Source organism: Solanum dulcamara, chromosome 4 (genome assembly GCF_947179165.1).
Source record: "Solanum dulcamara chromosome 4, daSolDulc1.2, whole genome shotgun sequence".
In the NCBI taxonomy this organism is placed as follows: Eukaryota; Viridiplantae; Streptophyta; class Magnoliopsida; order Solanales; family Solanaceae; genus Solanum; species Solanum dulcamara.
The window spans coordinates 65,737,508-65,762,902 of NC_077240.1; the positions used below are offsets into that span (position 1 = coordinate 65,737,508).

At 35.5% G+C, this 25,395-nt stretch overlaps 1 protein-coding gene and 1 long non-coding RNA gene across 2 annotated transcripts; one reads left to right on the plus strand and one right to left on the minus strand.

The window, feature by feature from the left end:
* Positions 1 to 9,889: 9,889 nt before the first annotated feature.
* On the minus strand, positions 9,890 to 19,077 carry LOC129885049 (uncharacterized). The gene is made up of 6 exons (XM_055959276.1): positions 18,976 to 19,077; positions 18,118 to 18,332; positions 14,735 to 14,951; positions 11,016 to 11,101; positions 10,783 to 10,874; positions 9,890 to 10,481 (listed from the first exon to the last, which is right to left on the minus strand). Exons 1-6 carry the CDS (start codon positions 19,075 to 19,077, stop codon positions 10,231 to 10,233), a joined length of 963 nt encoding a protein of 320 aa, XP_055815251.1. The 3' UTR covers positions 9,890 to 10,230.
* Positions 19,078 to 22,323: 3,246 nt separating this feature from the next.
* LOC129885051 (uncharacterized) lies at positions 22,324 to 25,061 on the plus strand. Its single transcript, XR_008766038.1, has 3 exons — positions 22,324 to 22,516; positions 23,193 to 23,241; positions 24,521 to 25,061. It is a non-coding gene; the product is annotated as an uncharacterized LOC129885051 (long non-coding RNA).
* Positions 25,062 to 25,395: the final 334 nt, after the last annotated feature.

Below are 25,395 nucleotides of genomic sequence, written 5' to 3' on the forward strand. Positions count from 1 at the left end.
CATGATCCTGGCCCTGGCCTCCGCCTCTAACTAGAGGTGCTGCTGTTAGCACAAATCTATCTATCTATGGAGCTGGTGTGGCTAACCTACGGATAGGGTACTCGCAAGACTAACGATCTAACCCTCCACAATCAAAGCACCCCTGTGGATGTCAGCTCACAACTAGAGATCCACCACCTCGGCTCTGACTCAGACTGACACTAGAGCTACCCTGACAGTGCTGCTCACCCTCTAAGGTATGTAGTGAGACCTGGAACAGATGACTGGAATGGCCCTGGTGGAATCTTTGGAGGGATCGGTCATATAACTCCCTAGGCCTAAAGCGGTGCCTACTCTGGCTATCCTCCTACCTAGTTCTCTTACCGCTGCCTCCTTGGGCCATGCAATGGAGCTGCTCAAGCTTACGGGCATGGTCCACCACATCCAAAAATGAGCGGCTCACTGAGACTAAAGATTGAGTCTAAATCTATAACTAGAGTCTCAACCCTCTGACAAAGCACCGAACTCTATCCTCTTTAGTAGGTAAGATCATGGTTGCATGCCTGGAGAGCTCGTAGAATTGGGCCTCGTACTCCGATATGGTCATAGAGCCCTGCTCCAACCATGAAAACTGATCTCAGAGCTGATCTATGACTCTCCTAGGTATAAACCAGTCCAAGAAGGCCTTTGAAAACTCAGCTCACAATACCAATGGAGACCCAACTAGCCTGGTCTCTAAATATAAATGCCACTACTATCAAGAAGGGCCTTCTAGTTGATAATCAGTGAAGTCAGCTCTTCTAGACTCTACTAAACCCAAAATCTGCAGTCGCTCAAGGCAAAAAAGTAGAAATTCGTGGGTATCCTCACCCACAGCCTCAGAAAACTTCGGCGATGATAGTCTAAGGAACACCCCAATCATATTCTGCTCCTAAAGTGGCATGACGCCCTCCAAATCATCAGGCTGAACAACAGGTATTGTGGTGACTAAATGTCTGGTGCCTTTGGCACAGGTTTGCCTTACGGTGATGGAGCAGCTGGAGTTGGCATCTACTGCATACCTCCAATTGCAGCTAAGCGAACATCACCTGTAGGTTCAGAGTTGTAACTGGAGAGGGTAGTGGCTGGGCTGGTCCCGGGCCCACCGGCTACTGATGTGCTGGAGCTACTGGTGGCTCCACCTCTGGTTCCAGAGTCTACTCTCTATCTCGGACTGGAGCTGTAGCCCTGGCCCAACCTCGAGGTCGGTCTCTACCCTGAGCTGGGGCCCTACCATGCGTCCGAACCATCCTATAAAATAGTGGAGCAAGTGAGATTTCAAAAAACTAATAAGACACACCATGCACGACAGTGATACAAAAGAGACAAGTTCCTAAAGACATCTTATAGCCTCCTGAAGACAAGTCACGTATGTCTCCGCACCGATCCATGGGACTCTACTAGAAGTTTGCTCTGTACACGTGAGACTGATGAACCTGAAACTCTGCTATCAACTTGTCACGACCCGATTTCTCAGATCATGATGGCTCCTCCTATGGCCCACCAGTGGGCAAGTTGATCCATAGCCCAAAACGGTGAGTAATGGGATGTCAGGGTAGAAGTCCAACAATTCAAACTACAAACATTAATGAAATAACAGGAACACAAATGAACAGCGGAAGCAAACCAAAATATACACAAACCAAAAGATCCCTCCCAGAACCTAGAAGTCACATGTAACGAGCTACTACAAAATAAGTACAAGTCCCAAAAGTGGACCACAAAAACAAGGTTGTCTCAAAAAGCAAAACACAGGAAAAATATATGTACAGAGGGAGACGTATAAATCTAGAATGCTATGTGCTCACCCTAGTCTCCGATCAAGCCTACAGTTGGCTCAAATCAGTGCCAATAACTAGTACTCGGACTTGCATCACAAAAATAGAAGCAAAATGTAGTATGAGTACCAAAACAATAGGTACCCAGTAGGCATCATAGGCCGACAGAGCAAGATAAGCAAAAGTAAATAGAAATGTGAGAAACTAATCACAACTAAAGACAGAAGAAGAAATCAAGGTAATTATGTACATGAGCGTACTCAAAACACAAATAAAGAGAAACTAGCTAAATCTTCCGGGCTCCCATAAACTCGAAGGATACGCTCATGCATAAGTCCAAAAGTAACCACCTGAACGGACTTCCATAAGACCGACAAGAGCAAGGATCTTTGAAGTAAAACGAAAGAATTTGATAAAGTTCCCACAATGCCATAATTTTCGGCGAACTTGAACCATACCATTCCATAAGCCTGAAGCTTTAACCCAAAGCTGAAAAGAGTTAAGGACTTGAACCGAAGAATCATAAGAGCATCAGGGACTTGAACCTAGATTTGATAATAACCAAGGACTTGAACCCAGGTGTAGATAATCGTGGACTCAAACCACATACAAAAGAGACCAAGGACTCGAATCCCGATAATAGATAATCGTGGACTCGAACCACGTACAAAAAAAGACCACAGATTCGAACCTAGTAATGGTAGCTAAGGACTCGAACGAAAGCTAATAAGGAGCGATGTACTTGAACCAAAGCTGATGTTTACAGTGGACTTGAACCACGGCTAAGTAAGGCTAGGTACTCGAGACGAGGAAATAATACCAAGGCAAGGACGTAAACCCCGCTCGGTGGAGTAAATTGGAGACTCAAATCACAACAGAGGCGATTCAGTCAGAATCAAGGTCAACGGCCAACTGGGCATCACATGGAGTACCCCCAATCCAAGTGCCATTAATAAATCACTCCAGCCGAACCACATCTAACTAGAATCGATGAATAGACTTCTAAAACCAAGAACCAAGTGATGACCGATAGAATAATAGGACATTATGGATATAAGGTTCCAAAGCTGTGTTACTGCTTAGCTAAAGCTGAGACTATCAGACTCAAGTCTTCTATATCAGCCTACAGGGAGCTAAGCTGTCCGAAATGACATCGGAGAAGTTTTAAGGCCCAATGGCACCAAAGTCACGCAAGTCTAAGGCAACACTAGTCTAGATCTAGACTAAGGCAAAACCTACTTTCAAATGCATAAGCCAAAGGCACAACACACACCACAAGCTATGAATGATTAACGATAACCGAAGACATGCTTTAACAGTCTGACAATGCCCCGAATATAACACCTAGGGCATGAATCTAGGAATTTACCATGCTTGATACCCAAACCCCTCCAAACTCATACAATCCAGTATACAAATGCCTAAATATGCTCAGTCTAAAGAGAAAAAAATTGTAGCCTACCTGTAGGCCTATCGCGCAATCCCACTCACGAAATTAGAGCTCTTCCCTTCCGAACGGTCTCCAAACTCCGCCACACTACCAACAATGGAATCACAACGTCAATACGATCGTTATGACACTAAATTCATAATTTTTGGAGACGGGCTAATTTCGGAGTCCAAAATAGAAAATATGGGACCAGGATTTGGAGTTTCGAAATTGACCCTAAAAGTAAGTTCTAAATACTACCCCCAACTTATGTTCCAAAAAGGAACACAATTTACATACAAAATTAGCTACAATCCAAACATGCATCAAAATCCCAGGTTTTAGGCTAAAAGCAAGAAAGGACAGCGTTTAGGGACAACGAATTACCAAAAGTGAAGCCCCCATGATCAAAACAATTTACGCCACGATGTTCCTTGCAGAAAACCCCACAACTTAGCCCCAAGAATAGTTGAAAATGGAGCTAAAACGATCACGAAATAGAACTCCAAAATTCATAGCAATCTTAACTCGAAAATGTTAAAAATAATAGCTAAACCCATGATTTTAACTCACACAATGCCTTCCCTCAAGATTCTGAGCTCAGTAACGAAGTCTTCATAAAATTTCCTTAGTTCTTCAAATATTCACTCTGAAAATTACCTGTGCAATAACTAAAATTGAGATTTTACATCAATAGAATGCCCCAAATGAGTTTTCGATCTCACCAACACTGCTGCTGCAACCCTAGTTTTGGCATAGTCCAAAAATATCTGACAGGGTGCTCGATATTTTCGTTCGAAACCTCGTGCGCACAAACTAGATATATTACACCACTAAATTCAACATTCTGAACTTAATGACATATTCAAAATTCTCATACGAGGTCATTTTAACGAAAAGTAGATCCCACATCCAAGTGTCATTTTAAGCCAAATTTCACAACGGGCCTCGAGATTAAACCGGAAGCCTCGAAAAGTGAACGAAGGGTTGTTTTAGACCAAACTCAATATTTTGGAACTAACCGCGCTGTCAGAATTTTCATCTGAGGACGTTTTTCCGGAATGCTGACCAAAGTCAACCATATGCTAACTTTCAAAGGCAAAAGTGTCAAATGGCTCCAAACTCGTACCGATTACCTCGATACTCGTGCTACCATGCTACTAGCCTAATTTGGCCATTCTGGAGCTGATAAAACCGTCAAAATCCCATTCCGAGGTCGTTTACCTAAGGTTATGACCGAAGTCAATTTTTCAAATTATAAAAGCTCCAAAACAGGGAAATGAGCCTAAAATCCAAATGAATGACCAAGCGACCAAACAATCAGTGCCAGCAAGTCATAAATGACTTGGGGTCGTTACAGGAATGCTCTAAGCGATGAAATGAATGCAAAAATGACCTGGAGGGTCATTACGCTTCATTAACCATGTTTTATTTTTGCACACTAATTTATGATTGATTAAAAAAAATACAAAAATTGACTAAAAAAATATAGAAAATCATATTTTTTTTTGGGGGGGGGGGGGGAGTTAAATAATAGTAAGGGTAGAGGCGAAGCTACATGTCATGATGGTTAGCCGATCATCCTTCGTTGAAAAATTATATTATATTCCCTCCATTCCATATTAAGTGAGTTTTTGAGAGATTTTTCATTGTTCAAAATAATTGAATTGTTCAAAATTCAAAATAGATATTTTAAACTTTTTCCATATTTGTTAGTTTTATATTTTCTAGAAGATAAATCACTTTACTTGCAAAGTTATATTCATGATTTTATAAAAGGCAATAGTGGAAAGTATTATTCAAATTATGTCATTGAATTCTTTTTTTAATATGTGTATATTGCCTCACAAATTCACTTAATATGAAATGGAGGAAGTTATAGATAACCTCAAACTTACTTTATATAAGTATAAATAGCATTTTGAAACAATAGAGAGTATTAGCTTGACAAGGGTGTTCACAAAGCTTACAAGATGCTAAGCTCAGACTTTCATTTATGCACACTTAATGATTAATTTTAGTCATTTAAATATCAATTATTAAATTTATTTATTTTCAATGTATAAATCTTAATTACTTAAGTGTGTTTATTTTTGTTATTTTAAAACCATTAAATAGGTCTTAATGTACCTTGAAAACAGCTTAACAAGGTCTTTGTTTGGAATTTGGAAAGTAAAACGATATGAAGGGAGGCGAGGAACCAAGCATGAGCAGTAATAGTACTACTAACAAGAATGGGAAAAGCGAAGTGAAGGTGACGAAACCCCCTTTCAGGCCTGCCAAAGATGACACAAAGCCACTTCTTCAAGACCCAGTAAGCGATTCTCCATTTCATTCAACAACTTCTCTGCTACCTTTCTTCCCAATTAACCATCTTTGCTTTGTTTTTTTATGTGTAGATACTGAGATCAGACCCAATTGAGACAGAAGAAGCTCTGTTGCGGTTGCCTCCTTTTCCTATTTGTAAACCCAAATCTCAAATCCAATGAATTTTATTTTTATCTTCTTATTAATTTTGTATGCTGATGTTCCTCAATTTATTAGGGCAAGAATGTATTTCTATGAAATTTGAGTGTCCAATCCGGACTACGTCAAAACCTTTTATAGAACCCTTTTGGGTGCCCCTTTTTTACCCAATGTTTATATGGCCTCAATAGTTTCTTGTCCTTCGATTTCTCACTATTTGTTAATTTCTTGCATCTCAATTATCATATTATTTTGTTACTATCTGTTCTCACAATTTCTGTGGCACTGTTCGAATTTTGAGAGTCAAACAGTTTAAGTTTGACTGTGAATTTAGGCATGAAATCTTTTAAGTTTTTTGAAATAAAATATATATATTTGAAAACTCCATAAAAAGTATTATATGTCACAATAATTGACAATTCAAAATATTTAAAAGATATATAAATAAATTACATTCAAAGATACACTTGTTTGAATCTTGAAATTCGAGTACTATTTTTGTTATTATCTGATTTTTCTTGTATTTCTGTTACTTTCTTTTTCTGGACTGTTTTGCACTGTTTTTCCTTGAGCCAAGGGTCTATCAAAGTTGTATCTACCTTTGTGGTAGGGTTAAGGTGTGTTAGCATTCTACTCTCCCAAACCCCATATTGTGGAACTGCACTGGGTATGTTGTTGTTGTATAGAATGAGATACCAAAATGAAGAAACAATCAATGTTGAAGTGAGACTATTTGTTCGATTCTCTAGTGTGACTCTACCACAAATAATATGAGCTTACCATTGTATTACTACTTTCAAGTAAATGAGCATGTTCAAATGAATGAATGATATTTTAGGAAATTATAATGTCTTAAAGAGTTGGAACAAAAAGAGTAAACCTCTTAAATCTGCTATCTGTATTGGCATATAAGAAGTGATATTGAGTAGGTTACTTGAATCCCAAACGTTGAGTTGCCTCCCTGATAATCAGGAACTCTTGGGAATGATGATAAGATCGAAAAGGCCATAAATTTTAGCTTACAGAATTTTGTGGTTATCCTAATTCTGAATGTAACTATATCTCCCGGACACTTTTTTACTTTTAAATCTAATAGCTGAAAGGGATATTATTAGGTAATGAAAAAGTGAGTAGAATAGACAAGCAAAATCTATCTCAGAAGGGATTTAATGTTGAGCTTTTCTATTTGACATGTAATTCTTCTTCTAGCATGTGAAAATGTTTGTTACCAAATTAAAAAATTACGCAATATTCTTCTATGTAAAAGTTGTTTCTGCGTAGTTTTAATGTCTCCATCCGTGAAGTTTTATGGTGATGACTTTTAAGATTTTAGCTGGCATAGTGGTCTAATTCTTGTTTTAAGAGTGAAAGGATTCTCTGTAGCGGAGAAATAGATTGATCTTTGTTATCTGCTGTATGTATTTTTGCAGCACCTCCTTTGCACTTTGTTAATGAAATTAATTTTGCATTATCTAAAAGAAAAAGAAATGCGGGGAGACGAATTTTTGTTACAATGTACTGTGACTGTTATAAGTTCCTGGGTTAGTCTTCCAAACTTATTTGCGCCTTTGAGGAGTCGATGGAGAATGATGGGAACTGAGTTTAATAAGACATTGACTCGGGTTTAGTAAGTGACAGCTATCTATCATCACCCCTTTCTGTCCTTTTGCATTTCCATGGTTTGTGGTTCCTTGGTATGTTGGTATTGAACGATTTTCTCAAGTTCTACTCGGTGATATGGTTGTTAGCTTCTTTATTATTTTTCTTAGTTGAAAAATGTGAAAACCTTTGGTCTCCTTTTGACATTCTAGCAATTGTATCCCTAGGATGAGTCCATACTGATTTTAGGTTTATGTTATCATCACAGAAAAACCAAAACCTCAAAACAACTTTTATCAAAATATATGTCGTTGAGTGTGGTTAAAGATAACATCAATTCTCTTCCACGTCTTTTCTTTTTGGAGGTATAATAGAGTTTCCAACTTTATTAACATGATTTCTTGATATCTATCTGAAGTTTTTTGCTTTTCTAGTCTTCCCTGGTATACAAATCATTTATGCCCTTAACTAGGGCTGTACAAGACAAACCGATAAACCGCATCAAACCGACAAACCGAACCAAATCGGAAAAAAAACCCGACTAGTGGTTTGGTTTGACTTGGTTTGGTGTTTGAAAAAAAAACCCGACCATTATAGGGTTGGTTTGGTTTTAACTAAAAAAAGTCAAACCGAACCCAAACCGACCCGATTATAGATATACTACTTTTAAATTATGTTATACATAAAAATATTTATTAAAATGTAATTTATAAATATTTTTTAAAATTTTTTCATAATTTTTGTTTTCTTTCTTACATTTAGATTTGGACTTGAGTAGCTCATCTAAATAATATACAAAAAAAACTTATCTTATAAAGTTATATTATAAAGTTAAAACTTCAAACAATGTTGTGCCTCCATCTTATATGTTGATATTTTGTACTAGAACTCTTTTTAAAAAACACTGCTCTGTGCTTTTTATTTCATACTATGAGAAACCCGAAAAAAACCAAAAAACCCGAGAAACCCGAGAAAAATTGATATCGAAAAATCCAACTTTTATTGGTTTGGTTTGGTTTATAGATTTAATAACCCGACACAAATGGTTTGGTTTGGTTTGTAAAAAATCCGAACCAACCCGGTCCATGTATACCCCTACCCTTAACCTTTTTTTGTGTGTGCGTGCATTTTGTAAGCCAATATGAGAGATTTAGAGCGTTGAGATGCAATTCTTGCTTCATTTTTTTGCTAATGGCCAGATTTGCAATTCTTTCTCTATAAAGATCAGTGTATTGAAATTTTATGGGTTCTCTAAAAATAATTTGACAAAGGAAATGAGGTAACAACCGTTTGTATAACTTTGGCTTGAAGTGGCAATAGAGGAAGTCTAAGTTGTAACTTATCATGAAATAAACTATTAATAATATAGGGGTTCTACAAGTTAAAACTGAAAGTATGATAATAACCCGTTGTGCCTGCAATTTCATGTCTGTATAATAACATACCTGCTATAATTTTCTCCGACTTTAAGTGGTGAGTCGGGGCTCAAATGTTTAGATTAAGTTATGAAGGATTTTTTGGTTGGGATTGGATGTTGATTATCCTTTGTTTTAGTTTTGATTGACGATGATACCAATTGATCTTCAAACTTTCTTGGATTGTAATGCTAGTTTGGTATATATGAAAGATAGATGAGAGATGGAAGGTGAAATGGAATTGTAATGCTAGTTTGGTAGCTCAATATCTGAGTTTTTAGTTACTACTGGTATTCAAAGTAAACGGATTGTGGAATTGAAGGTTCCGTGAATTCTTTTTGATAGTATTGAAACGTTTGTGCGACTTAAAAGCCTTTTGGTTTTAGTTCTGTTCATGATAAAACATTTGTTCTTTAGGAGTGTCTTTGGTACGAACGAAAATATTTTTTCATGAAAAATGAGTTTATTACTTATTTTCTTGTGTTCGATATGTAAATAAAAAAAATATTATTCTAAAAATATTTGTATATAATCTAGATAAATACTATGAAAGGTGGGTAGGGGTGTGAGGTGGTGAAAATGGGGACTATAGGGTGAGGTGAAGATGAGGTGTGCTAGAGAGCAGGGAGGATACAATCAATATGAAATGCTACTTGTAGAACTTATTTTCTTTACTTCCACCAGAAACGTTATTTTCCTAAAAATTTTGACCAATGGACCATGAAAAAATTGGAAAACATTTTCTATTAAATATTTCCGTACTGAACACACATAGATCTTTCCTATCGTCATCAGTTTCCAAAAGATTTTTTAGTTTGGCTGAAGGGAATAAAGTTGAGAGCTAGCGGAAAGGGGGTTAGGAAAGAGAAAAGGGGGTTGGGGAGGGTGGGGGTGGGGGTGTGGGTGGAGATATTATATGTATCTGGGGAGACTTTTGGCAACCAATACTTCTAAGTGGGAATTTTACTTTTGGAAATAATATTGAACTATAAACAACCACAAGGCTTTGGTACAGTGATAAGAACACATCGCATGACGTGTCGGCATCATAACATGTTATGGATAAAAGCCAAAGAATTGAGGTATGGACCCGTTATTCTGAGTTCTGAACCGTGCTTCAGGATTTCTAGATTATAAAAAAGAAGAAGATTGAAGTCTATACAAGTTGGACTTAATTTGTTTGGGCTTGAACGTCAACATGATGAAACATGTGACAACTTGTTGAGAGATAGCAATGATAGCAACTGTGCAGTAAGTTGAGCAAATGCCTAAGTTTAAATTGGTTGGTTAAACCAAGGCCTAGGCCCAAAGTTTTAGAACTGTTTTGGTATAAAACTCAAATTCTCCCAAATCACAAAGGAAGATATGTCTGAGACAATCTAACAATCTTCCGCCATCAAATGAATTGAAAGAGTGTACATCAATTTCAGTTTCTTGGAGGAAAGGGGTACACCAATTTTTCTGTTTCTTGGAGAAAACCATCTTAAAAACATAACAAGAATGTTGGTGGAGGCTGTGAATGAGTTCATAATGAGTAACCTGCATGCTCCATGTTAGAATGTGCAGTGAAGAAATTGAAGTCATGGTGACTAAAGGAAAGCTGCTTCAGCCATGAATCTGCAGCACTTTGAAGATCACATAGTTTTTCATAGTCCTTTTGTGTATGAGTGTTTAGCCATACATTATTTTGCATCCTGTATGCAGCTAAACCGAAAGGACTAAGAGGAATTCTGGTATCACCCTTCCTTTCTCCATCAGTTTTCTCTTCTACAGCATCTGAAAACAAAAGGCAAATCACTCAGTCAAGTAGGTGGAACTAAAGATAGCTAGTTACATGTTTAATCACAAGTTCATTCCTTGTAAATTTGAAAAAAAGAAGAAGCTACTTTGGGAACTTTTAGTTATAATTACTAGATTATGATGAAGGTATGATGATGAGTAAAAAAGACGTTGATAACGGCAAATGTAAAAAAATGGTCGGTTAAAGTAAAGTGATACTGAGAAAGCCTTACATTGTCAGTGTGTATAACTCGAATCAAATATAGAGAGTTTAGGTTCAACTGATTAAAATACATACCTTGGAAAGTTGATGACAATGTATGGTAGGTAAGAAAGCTTGCAGAAACATTTTTAGTAAGTCCTTTCATTGGAACATGGTAGATTGGATACCTAATAATGATGTAAAGCAAATAAACTTAGATTTGTAAATAAACTGACTAAACATGAGAGAGAAAAAGCATTTCTGTATCATCTTTCACTAGAGTTATCAAAGGAAAAACATAAAGACTAAGAAGATTAATAGAGATGTACCAAGCAACAGCCATCCAACTTGCAGCAGACAAGTCAGTGCTCTTTAGCGTCGCGAGTCCAGGATAGTTCTGAGTAAATTCAAGGATCTATAGCAGCCCAAACATATATCAGCTTCATAAAAAGTTGTGAAATGATACTATTGATCAAATCCTATTTAACGTAAGTGTCGTTTCACTATTCCATTCGATACTTGTTATCTTTCAACAAAACAGATACTAGATATCTTTCTCCTCCAAATCCTAAGTATATGGAAGAAATTATTTACCTAGCTAGCGGCTTTTATATTAAAAAGAGCAGTGTCCCTATTAAGGTGGGCCATTTTGTGGGGTTTAAGATGTGTGCTACAGGGCACATGTTAGGCGCCAAGCCTTTTTCTATCAGTGCACAATAGCGTGGCTTCAATTGTGCTTGTGGAATGACGATAACCTGGCACCGATCAACGACGCCAGCTCCACCAACTCACACACTTATTACTCCGGCAATCGAAATTCCACAACGGCTTCCACTGTTAACCTTTGGGAGCTTTCTACCACCAGGGTTTCAAGTGATACCTGAGGATAGTTATACTAACAATCTTGAGGAGGTTCACCTACAATCCGTCAAGGCGGAGAGTAGGGAACTAGCGATACGACAGCTACAATTTTCCAATGATGGAACCTCCAACCATTCTACACCTAATTCTAAAACTGTGCGAACAAATCGTAGTGATGGTAAGTTATATATGTTCCTCTGATTATGCGAGATGGGGTATTAACTGCCATGATTTAGGAAGATGATAGTAAAGCACAATTGATTGGGAGTCTGCTTTGATTTTCTATGTTATAGGGGGTACACTTTATGAGGAACAAATGGAAAACTATGCATCTCGAGTATGGAATTTTGTACCAAAACCTCTGATTTTATTGCATGATGAGGGTTATTATATATTCGCATTTAAGTCTGATAAGGATAAGGAAAAGGTACTTAAATTTGCACCATATTACTATAATAATAAGCTTGTCATACTCAAACAATGAGAACTGGATTATGATTTTGATCAAGACATATTAAGTCTGATCCCACTATGGGTGAAGTTACTTGGGTTGCCTATGGGATATTGGTCTACTGAAGCTCTGAGCATAGTGGCGAGTATAGTGGGGAGGGCTTTATACATACATAGCTTTACAACCAACTCTGGGAAATTCTCCTATGCAAGAATTCTGAATGAAGTGGATGTATCATAACCCTTGCCCGAGGTTATTCAATTTGAGGCCCTATCAGGACCATAGGAGCAGAGAGTAGACGATGATTGGAGGCCCAAGTACTGCAATGAGTGCTTCAGATATGGGCATGATGATATAGAGTGTTGTCATCAAAGAGAAACCGAGAAGGGTAACTTTCAGGAGGATGAAGCACCAGCGCCTATACAAAAGAAAAAGAGGAACATGAAATAGAAGTCTTGCAAAAAGGAGTGTAGCTGTGGATCCTATATTCATGTCTCTTTCAAGAGATTCAAGGGAAGCTCTAGTATCCCAGACTATTACTGTTGTAACTGTCACAATTTCAGGACATGTTAGTACTGGGGACAACACTACTACAATTCAAGTTGTCAATCAGAGTGAAACACAACCACATTAGAGGAATGACAAATAGATTGTGGTTGAACACACTCCTGGAATAAATAATGAAGTAAGGAAACAAGTGTTTTATGATAGTGTTGGCAACTCCATGCCATTCAACCCTCTATGATCATCTCTACCTGGAATATTAAGGGCCTTAACCAGGCCTATAAGCAAAAAGAGTTGAGCTCTTTCTTGCTAAGAATAAAATTGAGGTGTGTGGATGTCTTGAAACAGAGGTGAACTAAGAGAACAGAGGATTCTGAAAATATGGCTCAGAGTTGGAATGCCTGTCACAATTATGCTGAAGTCCCAAATGCTCCAATTTGACTTGTTTAGAAGCCTCATCTCAAAAAACTATCATTCTTAAGGTGAAGAAGCAATTAATAGACTATGCAATTGAGGATTCGGTTACCCAGGTTACTATCTACCTCACAGTTGTCTATGCAATGAATGAATGCCAACACAGGTTGAGATTGTAGAATGACTTAGATTAAGTTGCAGCAACAGGTTCCTTGAATTCTTTATGAGGACTTCAATAGTATTATAGCATCAAAGGACAAGATAGGATTATCTGGCACTCAAATTCAAAATCCAGGGATTCCAATGGATGGTTGATACTATGAAACCTACACATATAAGGTGTAAAGTATGGAACTATACCTGGTGTAATAAACAAGATGTTTAGAATAAAGTCTATAGCAAGATTGACTGGCTTTGGGAGATTTCAGTGGATTCAGCAATTTGGACATGTGGAACCAAATTTCTTAATCCTTAGGTATCTGATCACTCTCTTATGCTTGTTAAATGTTGCTAACATGTTAATCTACATCTAAGACCTTTCATGTTCTATCCCAATGTTATGGAACATTCTAATTTTAAAACTATCCTTCAGCATGTGTAGACACAGGATGAGGGTGAGCACTCTATGGAGAACATTCATTGGAAATTGAAAAAGCTCAAGACACAACTGAAATACATCAATGTGGACATGGCTTCTTATAAACAAAAGCTATGCTTATCTAAAGAGAAACTTGACATCATACAAAGACAACTTCAAGGGCAACTGTTATGTCAAAAGTTGTTTGATCAAGAGAGACAAATTGATACCGAAAATAGAGAAATGAAGTAACATAGAAGAGAAGACTCTTAGACACAAATCCAAGGCTACTTGGATTGAGTGTGGCGATTCAAATTTCAGGTATTTTCATGCCTAATGGAAGAATTCATTCATAATTCTATTACCTCTATATACTGAGGTTGATGTCAAGCTTCCTGACCCACACCAAATTGAAGATGAATTCATTTTTGTATTCTCTAGTCTAATGGAGGACTGTGTTATATAATTACCTTTCTTAAAATCTATGGTATTTAAGGCACGAACTTGTTTAAAAGTTCAACAACAAAGAGAATTTAACTAGGAGGTAACAAAATAAGGAGATTTTTGCCTCTATCAGGACCATGCCTAAGGAGAAAGCCCCAAGGGTTGGTGGAAAATGGTCAAATTTGAATCCTTTATTATATGAAAAGGATTATTTTTTATCATTTATTATATACTTTTAGTATCAATATATGCCTACCGTTTTTCAAGTAACTCAAATATACTCCTCATCCATTAGGGATGTCCGAGATGAACACCCAATCTGACATGATATTAATATTTTGATGAGATGGACATCACATGACACGCCACATCAATTCTCCCAACCCAATTTACACCCTCCCTCCTCTTCTTCTTCCACCGCAAGTACCTCTATCCTTTTTCTTAATAACAATGGTGAGGGGGGAGAGTCTAAAGTTGCCGTTAAAAATAAAATAAAATAATAGGTATAATGCTTATGCAATAGAATAATTGAGGTAAAATTCTTATGTAGACACTTTAATTTCTATAATTAAAAATTAGCTATGTCATGGAGTTTTCAAATTCCACAAGTGAAACTTAATGATGTCATTCTGAAATTTGACACGTGAAATTTAAAACTCCGTGACTATAGGGTTGAGAAGTAGCCTATAAACTTTGTTCTTTTGAAATAATTGTATAACACCAAAAATAACAAAACTTTATAATCAATGAGTACATTAGATGTGAAATTGCAAGAGTAATCAGTTAAATATATGTACCTTATCTGAAAAGGGAATTCTCCAAAAAGGAGAGCATGTCTCAGAATACTGAAAATAGAGACAGCCAAGGCGATCTCTTGAAGCATCCAACTCAAAACATGAATCTGCAGAAATGGAGTTGTTACTTATAGTTCTTGACAACTTCTCACTACTGTCACTTGCATCACTCCAAGATTCAATCTCAAAATCCACATCATGATCTCCAGAAGATGAGTTTCTACACAACACATAAAAGGGATCATCAGTTGTTCAAATGTTTTTTCAACCTGGTACACTCTTACTAAAGTATTACGAATGTAAATGTTAGTGTGTATTACTAAAACAAACATCAATTTTTGGGCTGCCTTAGTAAATAATAGTGGACATATTACCTAAATCAGTCTATGTATTTTGTTAATTACAACAATAACAATAACATATCCACTGACGATTCAAAAATGAAAAAATCCTAAATGTTGATGTGAGGAGTATGTGGAAAAATCAGAAGGATGATGATAAGGAAGTAAAGGAACCAATAGCCTTTTTATTTACTATGTCTTTCACCGGGTGAGCAAAAAGTAGCAGAAAATAGGAAAGAGGGAATTAAAAAGATGTCAATGCTTTCTTTGAAGAGAGACAAAAACCCTTCCTTCTTAATAATTAGAACTTATTTTTGATCCACCTCTTTGTATGCTAAAATTATACTAAATCTTACCATAATGATGATGCAAGTAAATGTGATTTTCTACTTAATTTGATCTTTCCGAATTAAAAAGGATGAGTCTACACATCTTCTATTTAGACTTGGTGAGTTCTTGAGTTGAAAATCTACATTGTCGTGCTCACAAAAGACTGCTACATAGAACTACCACTTTTTGATGATGCCAAAAGGAAATGTTTTTCATCTGTTGTTCTATTCAAAATATGTATGATTTAGTTCCAATTTCAGATTAACCGAATGCACTCATATGCTATAGGATTAACTTTTAAAGAAACAAGTTTTTGTTTATAAAAAAACCTGATTCTATTTAGAAGTAATGGATATATTAAAGATCGAAGAAAAATGTCTTGAGAAAAGATTATTCAAAAAAGGGTCATAGAGAAGAAAATTGTCGATGTACCATACAACTAAGCACTTGAAGAAAAGATGTATCTGAAGAACCTAGTCATTATGCAGAAGTTGAATGTTTTTGATAAGGACATAAGGGAGAATATATATTTATTTGAAGAGACATAAGATTATGATTAGGTTCTCTAACCTGGCCATCTAACAGACTATGATGAATGGAAGGTTAGTCATAAATTTGATTAAGTAGGATTACAATTCTTGTTTAGTCATGCAAATCTAGCTATTTGTACAAATTAAAAGAAGCCCAATGTGAATCAATAAGAGGAAGACCAAGTAAAATTAGGATCGACTTTCTTGACAAGACTTTGAACCAAATTTAATTTGGATTGAAAAACTGGAAGGCGGTGACTTACTCCTATGTAAACAACATATCAACCAACCTTTTGAGTTTGACCACACCCAAAGACAACATCTTCAGAGTGTTCCTAGTTCTGCTCGAAGAGTCTCGAAAAAGAAATTGTTGTTGCAACAAAGAACTTGTTCCTTTAAAATTTTATCTATACATTTTTTTAGTTTCTAATAGCTAGTTTCTTAGCGTAGTTCTAAGACATGATAATGATTACTTTCTTTTAAATTGTAGTAGGTATTGTCTTATTTATTGTTAGGGACTTCATTGATCAGGGTAGGATCGTGAATATATCTCCTATTCTAAACTTCACTCACAGGATCTCTAAATCTATACTTATGTTCGGAATGAGTGTCTTTTTTATTAATTATATCTCTGTGCATCCCATTTGTTCTACAAATCTGACTAGACAAAGAAAATTTTAAATAAATAGATAAGGATAGAGGTAAACAAAATTTTAAATCTGTGTGCATCCCATTTGTTCTACAAATCTGACTATACAAAGAAAATTTTAAATAAATAGGTAAGGATAGAGGTAAACAAAATTAGCAACACAAAATAGGCGAAATAATCTGCAAGAATCTTGTATTTATTTCAGCTTGTCATCCTGATTCCTTTATTTCATGGAGTTGTATCTAAATATCAGAGTTTGTTCAATTTAGACACCTTCAATCATGTGTGTTTCTCACTTGCTTGACATAAATGACGATCCACATTATTTATCATGTTATTCTTTTATATTCTATCTATCGAAAGTTCTTATCATATATTATTTACCTTCTTAAAGAAAAAAAATAAAAGGTGAAGTGAAAGAGGGTATGCAGAAGCTCCCATGGCTATTCCTCCAGCATCTCTCATGGATTTCCATTATGAACAATGATACTCTATCTCCCCAATCCCACTAAGACCCATCACAAAGGATAATAAACCCACCTCCACTCCTTTATTATATATTCTTTAACCTTAGAAAAAAATTGAATGTTTTTGTTTGTTAAATTTCAGGTATTTTGGTATAGAAAAGATTTGGGTACTTTGCTATTAAACTCCTTATTATGTGATTATTTAATGATGGTGGATATAATAATAAAAATGAAAGATCAAAAGGGAAAAGGGAGGTGGGAAGAGGGGTGGGGAGAGGGGTCACGATAAAAAATGAAGAAGGGGAAGACTGATTAGATAGTTGCATGCTTCTCTTCTTTTTATTTTGGCTTGGGTACCAGTAGACTCAGCAAGAAGTCATTCTCGAGGAAAGAATGAGTCATTCGTGTCGTGCTTTCGGTCCGAAGTTTTTGTCGAATCTTTTTGATTACCTTCAAAAACAAATCGAAGTTTCAAAAGCCAAAAGAGAGATTTGGAGACAAGAAAAAAGTTCTCCCTGAGTTCGAGTGAAGATGAGAAGAGCGGTGAGGGGAGAGAAGAAGAAGAAGTTGGAGATTTTTTTTATTGTTATTTTTTTCCTTATGATTTTAATATTTTTAAAATGTATATTATTGTATCTATTCAATTTTAAAGGTGTGAAATCACACACTTTATCCTACCTAGTAAAATAAACGCCATATAAGTCGAGTCAATGATGAGAGATATTCAAAATATTAGTTTTGAATAGGTTTAAATATTTAGATGAAACTTCATGTAACATAGAGACAGGGTTGACAAATTGGGACAAGTACAATGATCTCCCTAACTATTCTGCTAAATAAATAAGACAACATAATGATTAAATCAAAAATTTAACAAATCAGGTTAGAATTTCAAAATGCAGTGAAGGAAGAAGCTGATGATATGAAGGAATAAACTGCAAGAAAATTAGAGGTGCAAATTGCAAAATACAAAGACTTGTTTTAGACTTTTTATGAAAACGAGCCTTTGTATTTGTCTTACTTGAAAAAAAAAACAAGAAAAGAATAATAAATGTATTTCCATTCATACCTCATTAGTGAGGAAGCTGATTTGATTGTGTAAATTTGGATTGCTGATAAGTAAGGAGCATAATATTGAACAACATCCTCATTATCATGTTTCAAACAAATAGGAGCACCAACACCATATGCACTCCACTCTTCATAACAATCCCACAAATCTCTAAGGGTGAAATATTCATCACCATTTGGATTCCACATGCTATTTTGATCATCCATGTTACTCTACAATATTAATTAGCACAATCAAACAAAAAATAATAAGAATAAAAAAAGGGAAATAAGAGATACAATGAGAAATTAAAAAAATAGTAATGTACAAGAAAATGTCACTATTATAAACCAATTGAAAGGAATGAAACACAATTTAATAAAACCTTCTTATATATATATATATATATATATATATATGTCACATGTTCAAATTTTGTCACATTTTAGCCTATTCTTCTCCTCGACAAATGAAATAAACAAGGAATCATTTATGGAATTTTTTTTAAGACTTTAAGAGATTGTGGCCTTAATAGGAAAAAAAATCTTGAGACCATTGTGCAGATTTAGAAAATAAAATAATGTTGATGTTTTTTTTGATAAGAAAAAGGATGTTGACCAGAGATTGTATCATTGGAAAATTCACCAGACTCAAAAGAAGGAAAATGAACAAACAAATATTTCAAGATTCAATTTAAAATTGGTAACAACTCTATATATACTCTTTTTTAAAAAAAGAAGCAGAATTGTGAATTCTTGACAAATCAAATGTCCTTAAACCCCCCCAAAAAAATAAAAAAATTGAGGATGGCGGACTTACATAAACTAAAGCACAAATAATTTTTTACACCCAAAAAAAAAGAAAAAAGATAGTCACCTTTGGTAGAGGTTTTGAAGGGACAAGGGGTGTAACCGATTGAAGAAAACTCTGAAGATTTGATCTTTTTGTTGACAAGAAATCAAGTGAAAAAGGTGGCATTTTCATCCTTGTTTGAACAAGAAAAAATGCTTCTTTTCTCTTTGGTTTTTCAACTCTAAATCAATATGGAACTAGTGATAAATAAATCTTAATATAAATACTGCTAAGTACTCTTTGAAGATTCATGTAATCTCAGAGATTTTTATTTAAAAAGTTGGATAACAATAAATTTATGACCAGAGTTGACAATTGAAAGAGATTTTTTTTACCTCACTATACTTCACTAGCTATCACTCTTAACTACAAAATTTCTAGAGTTAGTCAAAAGCAAAAGAATAGTCATTATATGTGAATAAAAACAAAGAAAAAAAAGGAGAGATAGAGTTGATAAATAATAATAAAAAAGAAATAACAAGATGGAGCATGAAAATAAAATTGAGAGGGGTATATAATGGCAAGTTAGATTCAAGAAAAATGAGAAGAAAAAGGATTGAAATTAAAAAGGAAAAGGAAAAACGGAAAATAAGTGAAAAGGTATTAAAATTACCGCATATAACGGAGACACATATATTAATGATAACAATTAATAAACTCTTGTAACTCAATTTTTTTCTATTAATTATTAAATGCTAGCGTTAATTGATTACCATTTAAAGGCCCTAATTTAATTTTCATGTGTTTATGGGATATATATGATATAGGCAATTATCATCCTATTTTTATTGTTTACAACAACAAAGAGGAGAAAATAAAAAAGAAGGTTAAAGAGGCAAAAACGTAAATACATGAACCAATTTGAGACTACGAAAGAAGATGGTAACAAAAAGGGAAACAAACCAATAAAATTTTTGGCGGACGAAATAAATATATATTTATTTTTAATTAAAGATTTTAAGTTTGAATAATAAATATAAAATCTCAATAACTAAGAGCACTTTACCTTTGATATGAAACTTTTTACTATAAATTTAAATTTTATCGAAATCCAACAAATATTGAGCGAGAAATAAAAAAAAAAGGACAAAAAGGGAACAAAACTCTAAAAGGAAAAACAAGGGGTGGAGAAGTCGAGTAGCTACATAAATACTTATATAGAAACAAGCGTAAAAAGTTGTCAAGATGACGTCCAAATAGAGTGTTAGGAGTTTAAGGACAAGCAATATTTACCACTTATATGACAAAAAGAAATTGTTTGCTTGAACCATGTGTTGAGCATGAGTCCACAAGGTGGCCTTAGCAAAGGAACCCATGGTTTTTGTTTGGGGAAATAGCAATAATGGTCCATGAGTTGTGACGTTATTATGATTTTGATCCCTATACTATTTAAATATGCAAATTTTACTTTTAATTAACTTAAATATGTAGTTTGGTCCTTAAATTATAGGAGTGTTCAAGAAAAATCAAGAAGTCGAACCAAACCATAATTGTTTTGATACTTCTTAGGTTTGATATTTAGTATTAAAAATTAATAAAATTTAATTTGATTTTAATTTTAAATAAAAAAGTAATCGAAAACACCAAATCAACCAATATATATGTGGCACTTTTAGAGAAAAGCACCGCTTTGGTGATGCCGTCGGTTATAACTGTGCCTATTCCCTTGTTCCCTCTCTAATTCTTCCTCCAGTAGTATTTCTAGTTGGCATCCTCAAACACTCCTCTGCCTCTGCACTTCACTAAATCACTAACCACTAACTATTATCCCAAATCCCAGTACGTTATGTGAATTCAAATAAGAAAATTGTAAGTGTTGTTGGAAGACATAGAAATAGCAAACAATAACCTTAGATCGCAGACGAAGTTTCTCTACCATATATCCTCCATTCAGTGTCTCCTGCTCTTGGGTCTGGTAATGACTCTGACCGCCAGCCATAACTTTACTAACCCGAATAGACTTAGCGAGAATCATCTTTATACTTGGCAAGGGTATGCAAATTTTATCAGATTTTTCAATTCTCTTTTTATTTTGCAAGATAATTTTTTCACGTTTTCCATTTTTGAAAAATTCCTCCACTCTGGGTCTGGAGTTTGGTAACGAGGTTCATAAAGTTATTTCATGAGGTTTTTGAGAATTGGGTATTGCAACATATGTAATTAGATTCATGCACTTTACACCTAAGTAGATGTATTCTAGGGTTGTTGATTTGGAAATATGTATGGAATTAGTCATTCTTAAGCAACCAATATAATAGATGCAACTTTAGTTAATGTTGAGATGTTCGACATTTTAATCAGTGTAGAAAATTCACCATTGAGTTTAGTTACGTTTAGTTACCATCTTATCTTATGTATAGATAGAAGAGGATCCTAGACCCGCCTACATGACAACACCCCAACTAACGATTCCACTTACTCCTTTTCTAAGATTTTTACCCTTTTTCTTTTAAATTGGTGATTTTTTTTTTTGAATTTCGAAATGTCGCTTGGTTTTGAACGTCTTCATTTGGGTTTTTTCTGTGCTTCTTTTTTCATAACTGACAAAAGCCATCTTCTGCTTTCTGAGAACTCAAGAGGAAATCCACAACCCTTGAACCATAAGGCTTGTGGGAGAATGTCTATCCAAGTATCTCACATTCCCAAGATTTAGACTATAAAATTGGTGTTCAAGAACTTTTGAAGACGATGCAGTGGTACAAGTTTTTCCCCTCTTTTTCCTTTATTTTATCAGGTGTTCTAGCCTCAGCTTGAAAAGCACTGTAACTGTTACAACCCGTATTTTTGTACATTTGGACATTTGGGATAATTGTAGCAAGTGAAGGATAATGCTACGTTTTGGTCTTGTTTGATACATAAGTTGGTTATGCAATTTTGGAGGTGGAAATATGGAAAACAAAAATTGACTTGCAAGGAAAGAGGTTATGAGTTATTTTATTTAATACCGGTGTAATGTTAAAGAGAACGTTGAGGTGAAATTACGGAGGAAGGCCGAGGGAAAAATTTATGTGGAATTTTTGGAAATTAGTTTGGGAATTACAAAAGTGAGATACATAAGTTTGGGCTACAAAGGAATAATGATAAAAGAGTTGAGGCCCAAATCAAGAAATGGCCCAAATTTTGGAAATTGAGTTCATTAATTAGGAAGGCCCATTACCCATTTACTATCTATTTATATATATATCTAGTTGCTAGAAACTTCAAGAAGAGAAAAAGGCCCAAAAGATGACTTATTAGTCATCTTGGTTTTTATTTTTCTAGAAGCTTCAAGAAAAAGAAAAAAAGGGAGAAAAAGAAGTAGATAAGTCCAAAGATGACTTAGTAGTCATCTTATTTTCCATTCCTAGAACTTTCAAGAAAGTTGGAGAAAAGAGGGGAAAAAAATAAGAGAGGAAAATTGGCATAGCTAGGGATTTTATCCCTTGAAATCTTGTTCCAAAATTAATTCTTCTAATATTCCAAGCAAGTTGAAGGCCCTAACCAACATAGAGAGATTTTTGGAACAAGAAGACTATTCATTCTTGCAAGGCACAATTCTAGCAAGTTGAAGAACTAAGTGGAAAAGGTAAGGTTTCAATTTTCTCTATATGTTATGGATGGTTGGTATATGTTGTAGAGTGAAGAAATGGATGAAGTACATGAAAATATGTATGTGGGTGTTGGCCGTGTATGTGATGTTGTGTGGAAAGAATAGATTAATTTTATGTAGTATGTGGTTGTTGTTGCAAGGTATAGGAATGGATGGAAAAATTCATGAAAATATGCATATAGTTGTTGTGGCCGAATATGGGGGTGGTTTGGCAAGTTATGGTGAATTGATTCTATTTAGTATTTTAGTTATTGTTATGGATTCTATGTTGCTAAGAAAAGCTTAAGGATCCTTATAAAGTTGTAGTAGTTGGAGACTTGTTTTAGAAGTTTGTAAATCTAATATAATGTTCTTGCATATATGGAAGCTAATATTGTTAGTATGATGTGGTTAGTGTGTAAATTATTGGGTTGTGGTAATTGAATTTGAAAGAAGGGATTAGATTGTTATTGTTCTTATTGGAATTGGAAGGTCTTGGAGAAAGTAGTATATTGATTTGGTATGATTGTTGGTAAATTGGCCGAGTTAGATTCTCGGGGATGGTGTATTTACAGGAGAAGTGCTGTCGAAATTTCGGTAGAAAAAATGCTAGTTTAGAATGAGGTTCTTGGATACCTATAGCTAATGTTGGCATTCATTAATCTTGTTATAGATTTTGGAAAGGCCAAGAGTTAGGTGTGGTGACTAAGGAAGCGGACAAGGTATGTAACGTCTATCCTTTCTTTTCTTTTGGCATGTCTTTGACATAAGTATGTAAGGCTTACCCTTTCCTTTTAAGGCATGATTCCGATGTCATGGTTTATAAGTGCTTCCATATTTTCTTTGTTTCCAAAAGTTGGGTGTCAATGGTCCCAGGGGAATGAATATTTGTTTTTTTTCTATAACCCGTCAATATTTCCAAAATATCTATAATTTCCCAAAATAAAGGTTTACAGTATTACAAGCTTTTATGACAATAACGATGGATATGTTTTATAACGACATTGATGATGTCGAGGATGAGAATATGTCTATGATGGCTAAGATAAGAATGGCTTCATGTATGTAATTTTTACTCTTCTTTCTCTTGGCATGTTTTGACACAAGTATCTACACTTTCTTTTGGCATGATTTTTATGAAACAAGTATATGTCATTTTGTACAATTTCAAGGAAGTCCTATTCGTAGAGCCACTAGGATGGCCCATTTTCTTGAGTTTCCAAAGGATATTTTTCTCGTGCTTAGATACGTGTATATGATTCCAAAAGTTTTATTTTGAGATAATCCATGGAAATTTTCGAAAGGTACTTGACATGACTATTATCCTGATTTTTGAATCATAGCTCATTCCGATTATTCTACGAGTCTTGGAAATTGGTCCTATGTGGATATGTATACGATTTGACGCCTTATAAGATTGTGACCTTATTCTACGTTCTCTTAATATTATCTTTCGTTGATAGTCTCATCCTATAATAATTGTTCCTTCAAGGTGAGACAAAGCGACCGTGATTAATTCATAAGATAATCGGAGGTTACCGACCTTCCGTCACTCCGATAGATACATGACTTTCGTTGAGCTCTCCTGCATGCTGTCTATATGTATATGTATATGTATATGGGGGATATGGGGAGGTGTATATGTGGCGCTATAGACGCATTCCCACCTGATCAGTTGGAGTAATTTTCATCCTGGACGCGGGATGCCCGGACGCGGGACATATGTGGGCACGCCGACGTTGTTCGGTGATATGACTTCTATTTTCTATGAATATGAACAAGAAATGTTTTTTTATGATAAGACAAGCATGCATGGCATCTGGCCTAAAAGGGCACTCATATGTACAGGTTACTCTCTTAACTCACTATATGTCTATGATTCTACGATATGGTTGTTCATACCTTATGTTCTTTATTATGCTGATTTTCATGCCTTACATACTCGGTACATTACTCGTACTGACCCCCTTTTCTTTGGAGGCTGCGTTTCATGCCACGCAGGTACACCCAGACAAGTAGAAGTTACCATAGAAGATGTTGCAGCAGGGTTAGCAACTCCACTTGTTCCTGGAGTGCTGCCGAGTCAGAGTATATGTGCTATGATGTTTCATTCGAAGTTAGAGACTTTGCAGACAGAGTCGTGGGTATAGAGTGTCAGCTTTGTAAGCGGTGTCACCAGCCGATATGTTATTATGTCGTATGTCATGAGTTTATGAGATGATAGATTTTGGATAGCAAGATTCGGAAAGCGTAGCTATGTTTTTCATTTCTTTTTGATGCAAAATTTTAAAGAGATTGAGTATGTACTATGAGTTAGCGGGTTCGCTCGGCTCCGAGCACGGGGTCGGGTGCCCATCACACCCTGTGGAGATCAGGGTGTGATAGTAACTGTGTTCATCACCTTCACAGTTGCCTTGACGACTTTTTGAATTTGAACTATTTGGTGATGATTCGAGGTACCTGCTTTGGCTGGGAAGCTTCACAACACCCTTAGGGATATTTTGACATTGGTCTTGCAATAATTGGTTCGCTGGAGCTCCAGTGCCACCACTTTCACATTGTCTCTGTCGAATTTGCATATTTGAGCTAATTGGAGAAGACTCTACTAGACATGGTCTATATACACTCCTAGGATGAACTGCTCTTATACCACTTCTGTCAAGACCTAACCCCATGGGACGTGACCAGGTGCCCGATATGGACACTCGTGTATACACCTGTAAACCATAAGTAAGGCTAACTCCAGAGAGACCACGACTTGTCATTTAGGCAGAATAATGCATAAGCCGATGAGGCTATTATAACATGTGGGGTCGTCCTATTATATACATACACGCGAGCCGACAAGGCTACCATGGCAAAGGGAACTTCCTAAA